This window comes from Cryptotermes secundus, unplaced genomic scaffold (assembly GCF_002891405.2).
Source record: "Cryptotermes secundus unplaced genomic scaffold, Csec_1.0 scaffold319, whole genome shotgun sequence".
Taxonomy (NCBI): domain Eukaryota; kingdom Metazoa; phylum Arthropoda; class Insecta; order Blattodea; family Kalotermitidae; genus Cryptotermes; species Cryptotermes secundus.
Genome location: NW_019724587.1, coordinates 131,282 through 145,099, shown reverse-complemented (window position 1 = coordinate 145,099; position 13,818 = coordinate 131,282). Strand labels below are relative to the sequence as shown.

General features: G+C 40.0%; 1 protein-coding gene across 1 annotated transcript in view; it reads left to right on the top strand.

The window, feature by feature from the left end:
- Positions 1–13,818, top strand: part of LOC111862315 — a gene marked incomplete at its 3' end in the record, with an annotated part of 152,947 nt that overhangs the window by 128,726 nt on the left and 10,403 nt on the right. The window contains exons 3-4 of the mRNA XM_023847600.2: positions 2,796–2,916; positions 10,640–10,812. Coding sequence (XP_023703368.1) covers positions 2,796–2,916; positions 10,640–10,812 — 294 coding nt within the window. The remainder of the gene's footprint in view (positions 1–2,795; positions 2,917–10,639; positions 10,813–13,818) is intronic.

The following is a 13,818-nucleotide window of genomic DNA, read 5'->3' as shown; positions in this document are numbered from 1 at the left end:
AGTTAATGTTACCTTCCAAGGTAATCCTACACATAACACTGCAAGATGAGTTTCCCTACCAGATTATTCGACCGGAATGTTGCAAGCTTTCTATAATCTCGTGTATGCTCATGTTCCAAATCATTTAAACGTCTTACTTCTATTTACAGTAGGGAAATTTAGTTGTAGCACCTGCAAGTATACCACAATTTCTTCCACATTTTCTATTTCAGATCACCATTCATGTCTACTCTAATATCCCTGAAGCTCTTAATAGCGTCATGCCAAATTGAATCTCCTACGTTTGAGAATGTAGTGGGCCCTTCAGGCGCCGCGAATTTGACGAGGTCACTTAACTGTTCTAGTATAAGACCGTATGATGTCTGAATAGTACATGATAAGAATATCAATTTTAAAACTTACGCCAAAAAATGAAACAAATTCAAAATGCCGAATACTTTATAGGCATATCGAAAGTTGCAATTCACTGGCCTTCTTGAAGGCTTAATTCAGAATGTGTTTAAACATACTACATGCTATCGTCCGATATTCTAGAAACTAGAAAACATGACGTTTCGGAAACTGGTCTGTTTCCGTTCTTAAGTAGGGGATGGAGGCACGTATACAGGTGGGTCCAGTAGAAAGACCTGCATCAATGTGGTATGAGGTTAGCTCTTTATAAGGGATTCAGCAGAATAGGTGTGTCTCCCCCTCACGTGAGGACGGAAACAGGTCAAGTTTCCGAAACACCGTGTTTTCAGTTTTCTAGAATACTGGACGATGGACAAAGTTCAAAACCCCAGTAATTCTGAGTATCGCCAGTGTCAGAATAATTTAGAATCGGTATCATATTCTGAGTTGTTCTTATCTCAATATTTAGTCAAACACCACCACTTTTTAAAGAAGAAAAAAGTTTGAGATTATCCTAATAGCATGTTCCTCCCTTGAAACGTCCTGTAAGTACATTATCTCCTGCTTCCTTTCTCGTGTAGTGTGTGTCTAGAATGTCTAGATATTTTGGTTGCAGTTCTAGATACATATTTACTCTCGCATGCCACTTAAATCCAGTTAACTTGTTTGGAGTCCTCCCCTTGTCTATGTGAACGTGTTGAGTCTGTGAAGGAAAAAGCATAACATGCCGGGGTCACACGCCTCTTCATACCTGGACTGAAACTAGTTTCTGTCAGGTCCCATTCTTCTTTGTGTGTAACTTAGATACGCAATTAGCTGCCTCCGTAGTCTAGGAGTAAGGTTCCCACCTCATGACTCAAGGTACGCGGGTTCAAACCCGGCGGAGGTCGTGGAATTTTTAAGGGCGTAAAAATTCAGGGAACAAGTCCTCCGGGAGGGACTTCAAGCCGTGGGTCCCGTGTCGTAGCTTTACGGCACGTAAAAGAACCTCATGTCCTAAGGGGACCACTGAGCCAAATTCAGGACATTTCCCGCCCAACGCCTCGGGCAGATACCGCTGAGCCAGTAGAGGCCGAACTCGCTGGCTGAGTCGGGACTGATGGCACGCACCAGTACCGGTAGGGAATAGAGACAGGTAGAATATCATAGGGGGACGCACAATAGACCAACAGTTGGTCTAAGTGCATGGGGAAACCCACCCTCTCCAATACAATACAATAGATACGCAATTTATTTGACGTGAAAAGCATTATTCGTGTAGGATCTGAAGCACTCACAGCAATGAATATGAAGAGTAGTGTCTTCTGGAATATAAACCCTTGCAGTTTCTTTTTTTTATTGTCAGTGGAGTGGGACTAAGTTCCTTGTACTGCGGCCATTACTGGCCTATTGTACCAGCCCCAGATGATAGGTGAGGGTGATTGTGGAGCAATTGGTGGAATGAAGTTTGGCAGGAGAAACCGAAGTACTCGGAGAAAACCTGCCCCAGCGCCACTTTGTCCATCACAAATCCCACTTGACCAGACCCGGGATCGAACCCGGGCCGCTGCGGTGGGATGCCAGCGACTAACTGCTTGAGCTATAGTGCGGCCAATCTTTGCAGTTAAATAAAGGTCAGCATACATTTCGGAGGAACATTTCGCCTCCATCTTCAGGTTTGAAAAATGAGCTAAGTAAGGAACCCGATTCATGAAGATTTATTATTTGGCTTATTTTTCGTTTCTGAAGATGGAGGAAACATGTTCCTCTGAAACTTGGGTCGACATTCAACGGACTACACGGCGTTATATTCCAGAATACAGAAATTTTAGACACGTCTTATTGCAATAAGATATTCTAGGGCGATCGGCCTCTTAAATTCGGAGATGGTGTAGGCAGTTATGGTCATGAAAACGTCGGAATTTTGTTCCGAATTGACAGGAATGACAGCCCAAGAAGATACTGTCACATTGAAATATTCATGTTACATATCTCTTATAACTGTTTTCATGCCAAAATTGGAAATTGAACTAAATATTTGTACGGACAGAACATAGAAGTTTAATAGTTAGAATTTTTTCTTCATATTCAGAAATTTCTGGTCCCAAGAAAATTTAGATGGGCTGGATTTGCAGTCCGAATCGAGATAAAAAGTACATAAATTGAGACTGTGAACTTGATATGCAGGGAAGCAGTACTAACTATGGATGGTAGGATACTTTTGCAGTTAGTCAAGAAGAATATATATAACGATATGGGATGAATTCATTTGAGCCAGGATACCATCCTGTGCTGGAATATTGTGAACACGTTAATGAACCTTCGAGTTTTATAATAAGCAAGAAATGGTATTTTGCGATTACTGCCTTCTAACGAAGGGCTTTAGGTTGCTACGGAAACCAGTAACACTGTGATTTCTCTTTCAGTCCCGGAGAAGAGTTTGGTACTGACGCAAACCAAGCTGAAAGAACACAAAGCTGTGAATATCACATGCAAAGCTGAAGGCGTTTTTCCGGAGCCCGAGCTGGCCATTCACAGCACGGAACGGTAAGTTCGTACAAACTAGAGAAAGTTTATTGTTTGGAATATATCTGTATTCGTGCCACAAGAAGAATTAAAGCAGAGCTCATTGCCGGGCTCTTCTGAACACGGTAATGAACCTGCGGATTCCACCAAAGGACTAAATATATTGAATTTTCAAGCTACAGCATCGTAAGAATGATTCAGCTCAGTATAGCAATAACATGCCGGTAAATGCTTCTTTAAATTGAAAGGAACCCGGAGACACGTTTCTAATTTTAAAACATCTCTAACAAGAAGAGTTTGTGAGCAGAGACATGAATGTATCAACATGTTCTGCTGAAATGTAGGTATCGTAACACATAAGTCCATTGCTAGGTAACGGCTTTTTAAACATGTCTCCGGGGTTATGTCAGAGACATCGATTCATAGGCAACACGTACATATTTTTTTTTCCATTACAACGGCTGGTCTCTTAAATCCAATCAATGAAACCTGTAGCCCACAGTTCTTGTCACACGTGACAATAGGGTGCTACAAGTAGGTCCACTCAGCAGTAACGAGGTGCAGCGACGAAGATCCGTTTATGTAGAATGGCCTGCCACACATCTCAATAAACTTAATTCTAACGAGGTTAAAAAAAATAACAACTAACTCAGTGGAGCTGATTCCAGTTGCAGAGCTGCTCAACAGTTTCCCAATATTTTATGGAACCCGGAGGTTCATTACCGTGTACGCACGACCCTTCCTCTGGTTTATATCCTGAGCCAGAGGAATCCCATCCACGCCACCTCATCCTATTTTTCTAAGATCCATCTTAATATTATCCTCCCACCCACGGGTGTATATTCCTAGTGGTGTTTTTCCTTCTGGTTTTCATGCAACAAGATATCCCTAAAAGGTAATCAGGATCTTCTAGTAAAATTGTAATGAACCAAAACATAAATTTGATGAGGTGTTCTTGTTGCTTACTTTTTCCTTTTCGAACTTGAAAGTACTCTTAGAGGCAGCATATGTTTCTGAACCCGTGGTAAATTTGTTAGTTCATATTTTCCATTTTGCTGCTACCAGCGATAAGATCGAAGGTAATCTTACAAAAATAAATCGACCAGGCAACTTTTGGTGTAAATTTTCACGAACAAGTTTTATCGAAATCCGTTGAGCTGCATCCGGGAGAATTACTGCTAGCGGACACTTGGCATATATACAGATGGACAAATGTACACGGTGAGATAACTTATGCCTAGTGTGTGTGTGTACAGATAACGTGTAACAAGGCAACCAACACTCGCAACTCAGAATCATCATATTATGCATTTGTTGTAAGCTTGTACGCAGTGTTCACTGACTCCGGCCCTTATTTGCATCAGTTACATTGCACCAATTGATGCGAGAATTTGTTCGCGAATGTTCTGTAGAGAGAGCATCTCGGCCTGTGTGATGGCACCGTGTACGAGTGTTTCTGTATAAGCCTACGTGGCATGAAGACAGGCAAGAAATATCTCTGATGTTAATGAGACTGTGTTGCAACGAATCATAAAAAATCCATGGAGGGAACCATTAGTTTCATGTATTTTTTTATCGCTAGTGGGTGGGACTAAGTCCCTTGTACTGCGGCCATTTCTGGCCTATTGTACCAGCACCAGATGATAGGTGAGGGTGAGTGTGGAGCAATTGGTGGAATGAAGATTGGCATGTGAAACCGAAGTATTCGGAGAAAACCTGCCCCAGCGCTACTTTGTCCACCACAAATCCCACTTGACCACACCCGGGATCGAACCCGGGAAGCCGCGATGGGAAGACAGCGACTAACCGCTTGAGCTGTGGCGCGGCCTGGTTTCAAATATTACCGGTCCCTAATGGGTTAAAAAACATTGGTAATGAGTAAATTTATAAAAGTTTATCAACTCCGTCCAGTGTGACTGATAAATGTTCTATTATCCTTTTTATTCTTTCGTACTTAACATGTTTCGGTCTGAGAAACCATCTTCAGAAAGATATGTCAATACAGGCAATATCATTACAATACCACGAATATAACTCTGATTCTTTAACAACTATAGCGATGCGCATGAATATATTAAAATATTTATAAATTATTACAATTAGTTTTCTTACAAGTGTAGTTTAAAATACGTTGTAAAAATCTAGAACCGATTTGGTTCGTGCTCTTTACACTGTCTCTCTTTAAAGGAAGTTGAGTGTCTACCGCGTCGTGGTTCCGTCGTTTGATGAATAGGACTGCTTAGTGTCGTCCTGTTGTTCGGGCCGCACTGTGTTGTTATACAGTATAACAAGAGTATAACAACATTTATCAGTCACGCCGGACGGAGCTGATAACCTTTTATAATATTACTAGTGTGACGGACCAGGATGAACCAAATCACATGGTAAAGTTGTTCCTATGCTAAATGAATTAAGCAACATGCCATGAAGACGTATGGGAGAGTGGAGTTATAATATTTCCACCATTCTTCACCTCGGCATTAGATGGAGGATAGCGTTCAGTTTCACTCTCCGGCAGCTTTACCCCCGGAAAGAGCAACCGATACCAATTTTGTAGGAGATTGGTTGGACCCCAGAGCCGGTCTAGGCGCTATTGAGAGAGGAAAGTCTCGGTCTGGTTCGTTAATTTCTTCACTTTCACATATGTACTCTAGTGGTCAGAGTTCCTGACTAAAGATCCAGAGGTCCCGGGTTCGATTCCCGGCACTACAAGGTTTTCTGAGAAGTAGTGGATCTGGAACTGGGTCCACTCAGCCTCGTGAGGATAATTGAGTGCTATTTCATGGAAACAGCTTCTCCGGCCTAGAAAACCGAGATTAACATCCGTGAGGATCCACTGCGCTTACCACGTGACACCCTCTATCCGCTAAAGTTGGCACTAACTTCGCCGGCATGCGGCGTTCGCTCGGTCGGTCGGTCGGTCGGTATAGTTCGCTTACGGACTACAGGCCATGGGGTTTGTTTGTTTGGCTGGAAGTTACGTAATTAATTCCCACAGTTTCTGAGCATTCTGCAAGCGAACGTAAATGTCTAACGTATTTTTCGAATATATCCTAAACCAGTTCGCTTGTCAGCCTGAGACATGCTATAAGCTCGCCTCTCAATGTAAGGGTTTTGTATGAATTCTTATACTAGTTTTCGTTCAGTTGATAGTCACCCAAACCGATGTCATATTTTCTGTAGGAACACACTAGGTCACCGATGAACTTTTCGGGTGTAAATAATGTTAGCGCCATTCAGTGTCTCTTACACAAATATTTAACACAATATCCAAGATCGAAATATCTACTCTAATGTCCGTCGAGTGAAATATATTCATGACAGTACATTACTGCCTGGAAGAACTAAAACTAGTTCGGTCGCTTTTCATTGTTGGTTACTGCTGAACACAGTCAACTTATGTAGCCTCGTAAAAGTCGCCTAGCAACGACTGCTCAGATCATGTGAGCTTTGTACGAGTAATTTCCACCCTCTGTGGTAAGTTAAGGTAAAAAAAGGTGAAGTTGTCCCTGTGCTTAACTAATTAAGCACTACACCATGAAGACGTATGGGGGAGTGGATGTATAGATCCAAGTTTTCTTGACGTCGACAATAGTTGAAGAAAAGTGGTGAGCTTCACGCGCCGGCTGCTTTATCCCCGAGAAAAAGTCCCCGGTACCCATTGGATATGAGATTGGGTGGACTCCAGAGCCGGTCTTGACGCTGATAAGAACAATTTCTTGACCCTACCGGGACTCGAATTCCGACACCTCGGTCATCCAGCCCGTAACCAGTCGCTATGCCGTGTACAGGACGAATATAACACAAGAACGTTAAAAATATATATGCAGAATCTCTGCAAGGAAACTACTTGGCGATATTGCCCTACGAAAGCAAGACGGAGGCTGTAGAGTAATACCTTCCGTCTTATAAATAACATTTCTCGTTAAGGAAGGAAATTTTTATGTTTAACAATTTCCTCTACCTTGTAACTGGATGTTACGCGCTTGGTAATAATTAAATATTTTACTGCGGAAACATACAGTCAAGAGAAATTCTGCTGATATATAACTATAACAGGGGAAAGTAAAAACCACCTTACTGGATGTTTAATACTGACGTCACTTGTATTAAAATGACCCCTGCTACCGTGTTTGTTTCAGTACTGTTGAATCATGTATGTATAACAAAGGAACTGTCGGTTGTTAAAGAAAGAAAGCCCACAAAAGAAGTGTTTGAATCAAGATGTAATATCTGATGGAAACTGAGTGGCTCTGCTGGTTATGTGAGACACCTCCGCTTATTTGCGTCATCCCCTTTAAGAAGAGATACACCTGTTTCGATGCGTGTTGATGACTGAGCTGTACTACGTGGAAAGATACAAGGAGCAGGCTTCCATTTATTGTACCTGACCGCAATTGTGGATTTATTTGACTTTAATCTCTACTACTACTACTACTACTACTACTACTACTACTACTACATATTGCTGAAGGATGAAACTGATTCCTTATACGGTTATCATCATCGTGGAATTGCTACTCATTTCTTAAAGAATAAAACTGGATTTTGAGAAGATTAGTACAGTATTATGTGACATTTACTTTTGTTGCTAGAGAGCCGTAGTTTGTAATTGCAGGTTAGGAGACGTTGTACAGAGGGTAGGCATGTTTAAAGATTCTGTAATACAGATGTTTTATGGATACATTTATCAACGGGAAAATATAATATTAAGGAAAAGGAACGATTAAAAGACTCTCTGAATGCCAACGGACTTTGTGTTAATCTCACCATATGAATCCCTCGGGGTGGAATTTCCTTCCTGGCAGGAAACATTATTTACAATTAAAGGGTGAAAGGCATAAGAATTTACGCATATACTCTTATCCATTAGGGCGCAATGAATATAGTAACAGAGCAGAAATTCTAAGTAGTGGAAAATGCTGTCGCATTTTACAAACTGGAAAATAGGTTATGTGAAGCTACGTACTTCCTACACATTACTAAACCGGAAGTCGTAACTGGATGAAATGATGAATGTTCCTAGTTCATGTTTGAACGTATGCTTCCCGTTTTTAATTCGGGTGCTTATAAATATCAGTTATTTAGTTATTTCAATACTGACGTCTAAGTATATGTTGCTGTCTCGTCACCAAAATGCACGGCAAAATCATGACATAAAGATAGGAACAGAAGTTTTGAATATGTGGCATTGTTCAGATATTTTGGAACGACGATAACACATCAAGACCTGATTCAAGAATAAATTAAGAGACGATTGAATTCTGGTAATGCTTGCTACCATTCAATCCAGAATATTTTGTCTTCTCATCTACTGTCCAAAGACAACAAAAATAGAATAAACATAACTATAGTTTTTCCTGTGGTTCAGTATGAGTGTGAAACTTAGTCTCTGACATTAAGGGAGGAACATAGACCGAGGGTGTTTGAGAAGAGGGCGCAGAGGAGAATATTTGGATCGAAGAGAGATGGAGGGACATAAGTTTGGAGAAAACTTCATAATGAGAAGCTTCATAACTTGCATTCTTCGCTAAATATAATTGATGAGATGGACAGGGCAAGTAGCACAAATGGTAGCGAAGAGGAATGCATAGAGGATATTAGTGGGAAAGCCACTTTGAAGACCAAGGCTTAGGTGTTGGAGAAAATATAAAAATGGATCTTAGAGAGATAGGATGGGATGGTATGTATTGGGTTGATCTGTCTCAGGATGTGGACCAGTGGAGGGCTGTTGTGAACATGGTAATAAACATTCGGGTTCCATAAAATGCTGGGAAATTCTTGAGAAGCTGCGGAGTTGGCGGTTTCTCAAGAAGGACTCAGTTCCATGAGTGAGTGAATAAGTAAGTAAGTAAGTAAGTAAGTAAGTAAGTAAGTAAGCAAGCAAGCAAGCTATGGCCGCGCTGGCTTCCCACCGCGGCGGTCCGGGTCCGATCCCGGGTCTGCTCAAGTGGGATGTGTGGTGGACAAAGTGGCCCTGGGGCGGGTTTCCTCCGAGTATTTCGGTTTCCCGTGCCAATCTTCATTCCACCAAATTCTCCGTCATCATAATCACCTGGGGCAGGCTACAATAGGCCAGTCAGTGGCCGCCATGCAAAGTGGACCCAGTTGGACTCCACCACCCACTAAGCGAATTAAAAAAAAATTAAGCCGATTCGTGCATACACACGGACGGACTTGGCGAAATGAATGCGACCACCCCCCTCACCCATTGTTGCGAAAGGTCATAGAAATCGTGAATATGAAATAGAGCATAAACTAACAGTAATAGTATTACCAAAATACAGGACTGTCTTTTTTATTTTGTTATACAATTTAAGAAGCTACGTAGATATTTTGAAGCAGATCAGAGCCAATACGTAACAATTAAGACACTTATGTAAATGAAGATCTTGTTCTCCTACTTGAAATGCTGAAGTTGTGAGAACTGAGGAAATGCTTCAATGCGCAGATTTGTTCAACGTAAGGTCTGCTGTATATTTATAACAGAGCCATTTACTGCTATAGGAATTTTATGTGCTGGAAAAATGTAACTGTAATTTCAAATTATTCCATGATGCATGAAAAAATACAGAATATATTCTTCAAAATGAAATTACCTCCCCTAATCCCATGAACCTGTTTTATATATGTTCACGTAAGAGCTTCAGAGCCCCGACTTTGACATTAAAACTATTCCAGGTTCCCTGGTCACTTTCGGAATACGTGCATTGCAACATCAAATTCAAAACTCATGAAATATTCTCCAAGCGCAACATTCTAAAGCGAAGTTCTTTCCATTATTTAGTGCGTATACTGACGTGGACTTTAAAATAAAAAAAGCTAGCGAAATTGTGCAAACAGTTTAGATCTTTGGGCCTACAGCATTGTATTGCCTATTTACGTTAACTTTAGTCTTCGGATTATATTTATGCCAAATGTTAAATTGTCTTGTTCAGTGATATAGATTTTATCTTATAGCAACATCATCAGTGCATTAAAAGCCAAGAATGCCCTTATGTGTATATACGCGCATATACATATTTGCATACACAGAAGTTATGTTTATGTATGTGCGTGGACGTGTGCTGTGATGTTATTAACTAGATAAACATTTTGTGAATACGGTAATGAACATTCGTGTTCCTTAAAAACTTGAATTTCTTAAAACAAGTCAAACAATTACGAACCTACTTACGGTGTAAACCGTAAGTAGCTTGTATGTATATGAATTAAATCCCTATAAGTAGCCTGAAATTATGTAAGTATTTTGCACGCACGTTATATATATATGCAACACGAAGAAAAGTCTGTTATAATGTAGATACCGCGTATATAATGCAGACTACGAGCGCGGGTATTTTTATTTTGGAAAATAATATTCTAATAGATTTTTATACACATAAGACTCTTTTCAGAGTAACTTGAAATTCTTCCTGAGTTACTGGTATTGAAAGATCTGTATTTTATTCTACTACTTTTATATATAAAATAATATACTTACATTACATTAAATCTTACATTTGCCTTTTAAATTTTCCTTTGTAGAAGCTAAAATCTGGCATCCAGCCACATAACAGTACAACAAGCACAATTATATTGCTTTGATACTGTGTTATTCTTATTTTCATTACTGTCTATAATTAGGTAAAGTGTGTTCTCTCCTTCCAGAAAATGTGCCTTGACATCGGAATCCAATTCATCATACCCCTGTGCTTCAAGTTTACATAATACAAACTCACCCCTTGTTCTCTTCTTTGTTTAGGCCTGGCACACACGATATACAATTTGAAACGATTCCAAGGAACGGAGTATTCGACGCTGTGGCGTCAGTAATAGTCAATGACTCTGACCTTGAAGATTCGACTAAGTTTGAGTGTGAACTGAAGATACCAGAAACAAATTACACAGTCAAGAAAACGGTAACCCTCACACTGGGTAAGTACTTAAACTGAGAACTTATTTTGACATTAGCAGTGTTTTTGGGGGGGAAGATGTCATACTTATGTAATGTTTGACGTCAGATACGTAAAAAATATGAAATAGAAGAACATTAATCATAAATAGACGTTTTCTTTAAGAAATCCACAATCTGGGCATTTACGTCATTAATCTAATATGTCTCAATTTCCCAAGCAGCACTTCATTGTTACTGGTAGAATTGTTAGTTTATTTCGTTTCCGCTCATTGAGTATTCGGCCTTCTTCTGACAACGGTATCCCTTTCGTAAATAGAGCGTCAGCACTGATTAAATATCCTTGAAAATCAATAAATGGTTAAATCTCCTATCATCGTCATTCAAGTAAGTAGAAGTGAGAGTTTTATAGATATTGAAAAGAACCCATTATTGAGTAAATATAGGAGCATCACGCAACATTTAATCGAATCCATAATATGCATAAATCTTATTGAGCAAATTAATACGTGTCAGCATGAGATGCCTGGTAGATTTGTGTAGATAATATTTTATCTGATGAATATTAAGTCTGTAATGGTCTGTCTTCACTCTCTCAAGCTGGGATCGTGGGTTCGAATCCCACTCAGGGCATGGATGTGTGTTGTGTGTATGCGTTTATTCTGTGTTTATGTTGTCCTGTGTTATGTAGCGGCCTTGCGACGGTCTGATCACTTGTCCGATGAGTCCTACCGTCGGTGAAAAAAGATTACGGAACTGAAATAAGAGGCCTGGGCCCTGAAGAGGCTGGAAGAGACATTGAAGAAGAAAGATAAAGGTCTAAAGGAGGAAGAAATTTGTCGGGCTGCATAATAATTTTCCTCCAGAATATGTAGTCTTTGAATGAATAAAATAATCCGGTATGACCGGAATTCAGTGTTAAATGAGACATTTTCATAAGCTGATGGCCGTATTGTGTTCCATGAGAATGTGGATGCCATAAATGACAATGCAGAAATTGTTTTGGATGTAAGGAATTAAAATAGTATAAATGTAAAGATATGCGTGTAATTAGTAAGTAAATATATTATCACGTCACAAAATCAAAGTATGTAAAAGGATATCATTATGTAATAATAGTTAAAATATAAGTTAAAAAATGTTAAACGTGTCTGGTAGCAATGTTAACAGAACAAAACGAGATGCAAAATGAAATTATAAGAAAGCAGGAATATTAAATTCCGAAATTGCTGTTTCGTTCTTCTCCGAAGGCGACGATCTAAAGACACAAAACATAATTAATTTTGCCAGTAAAATTGTTTAGCGTTATTCTGAAGGAGGGACATGAATTATAACTGTTTCTAAATAAGAAGGTCAAGAGACAATATCTGGACCAAAATTGGATTGCGAAAGTGGGGAGTTTAGGATATTACATTTCTTGTGCAGGCCAGTAGGTGTTGTAAATGCACTGAGCCAAAGGTGTGGCGTTCGTGAAGGCTGGACATGTAGCTAGTAGGGTGTCGACCCTGATTAGAAATAGAAACGCTTTAGAATCTTAGAGAGAAACGTTTGTCAGTCTTGGTCACTTGAAACAGGAGAGGAAATGAGACAGTTATGCTCAGAGGGACTGAAGGCAGATGGGAATGGAACTGTTTCAGGACTGTGTCCGGAAGTAGTAGTAGTAATAGTAATAGTAGTAGTAGTAGTAGTAGTAGTAGTAGTAGTAGTAGTAGTAGTAGTAGTAGTAGTAGTATCAACCTATTGTTCAAATTTTTGGCATTCTTCATTTTCAGAGGTAATGTTTAAAAGTCTTCATTTCTTTCTTTCTGACGTCAGCATATTATCAATAATGTTCTCATGTAATATGCGTCAAAGATGGCAGAATGTCCATCAAAATTACATAAACTCATCATCGCTACGCCTTCAAGCCGAGTCTGACGTTGTACCGAATGAGAGTTATTTATCATCTGTTGTGAACATGGTCTGGCTTTAAGAAGTAAGTTAACCACTTCGCTGCTTTTATTGCAGTATTGGTAATTATATAAATCACATACGTATACGCCTGATTTCCTGAAGCAGAAATGAAGTATGTGTACACAGAACAGAGAGTCCCAGACCGAGTTCCATAATGCGTACCGATCTACACTTCTTCGCCTGAAGACACGGCACACGAAGGCACTTGTATTCGAGGTAGTTGACAGCACATTCAGTGAAATTTAGTTCACTGATGCTCACATAGTGTCTCTAAACGCGACCCAAAACAATCATGAACTGATAGCGAAGTTAATGCATATTCTATACGTCCTAGCTACTCAGTTTCCTTGTCAGTATCACCGGACTGTACGTTTCTAAAGCATTCATCACACACATAGGGACATACAATAGACTGCCCCCCACTCCTCTACAAAAAGTAGATGGGGACAAGGGGAACAGTGACATGGCGCCATTTCAAACTCTGAAATCAATAACAGCCTCTTCCTTGTCGGTTTATATTCACGAGGAATATTTTAGCCCACTTTCCTTAGCTTGACAAATTAAAAGTAGGCTTATAAGATCTTGTGTGTCTGTCCCCCCCACCCCCTTATAACCCGGCTTAGTGGAGCCAGAAGAAACGGTCGTTGACAAGTAGCGGCGCGGTAAACGCGTTCCCTTGGTAACGAATGCACACTCAAAAATAGAACTGTTGGGCACAGTCCATGTCGTAACATACACTCAGTGTGTAGTGAAAGGAAAACAGGCGAATAGTTCTTCCGTCGAGAGGTGCATGACTGCCAGTAAAATGCGGTCATGAGTTCCGAAGAACTCGAAACCAATAAGGAGTAGGAATTTACCCGACCCAATCTGATTAGTTCTTCCAATAAGTTCTTGTTATGTTAATACATTTGTATGGTAACATGTAATTTCTGTTGTTATAAAGCCGCTGATGTTCAACTCTTGAGAGGTGATAGGTATTTCTTTGTCTTATATAAATTGGCCTTTTGTGTTGCACGTTTTGAACAAGCAGAAACAAGTTACTTGTTTGCTGGCCAAGCGTGATGATTTTTATAACA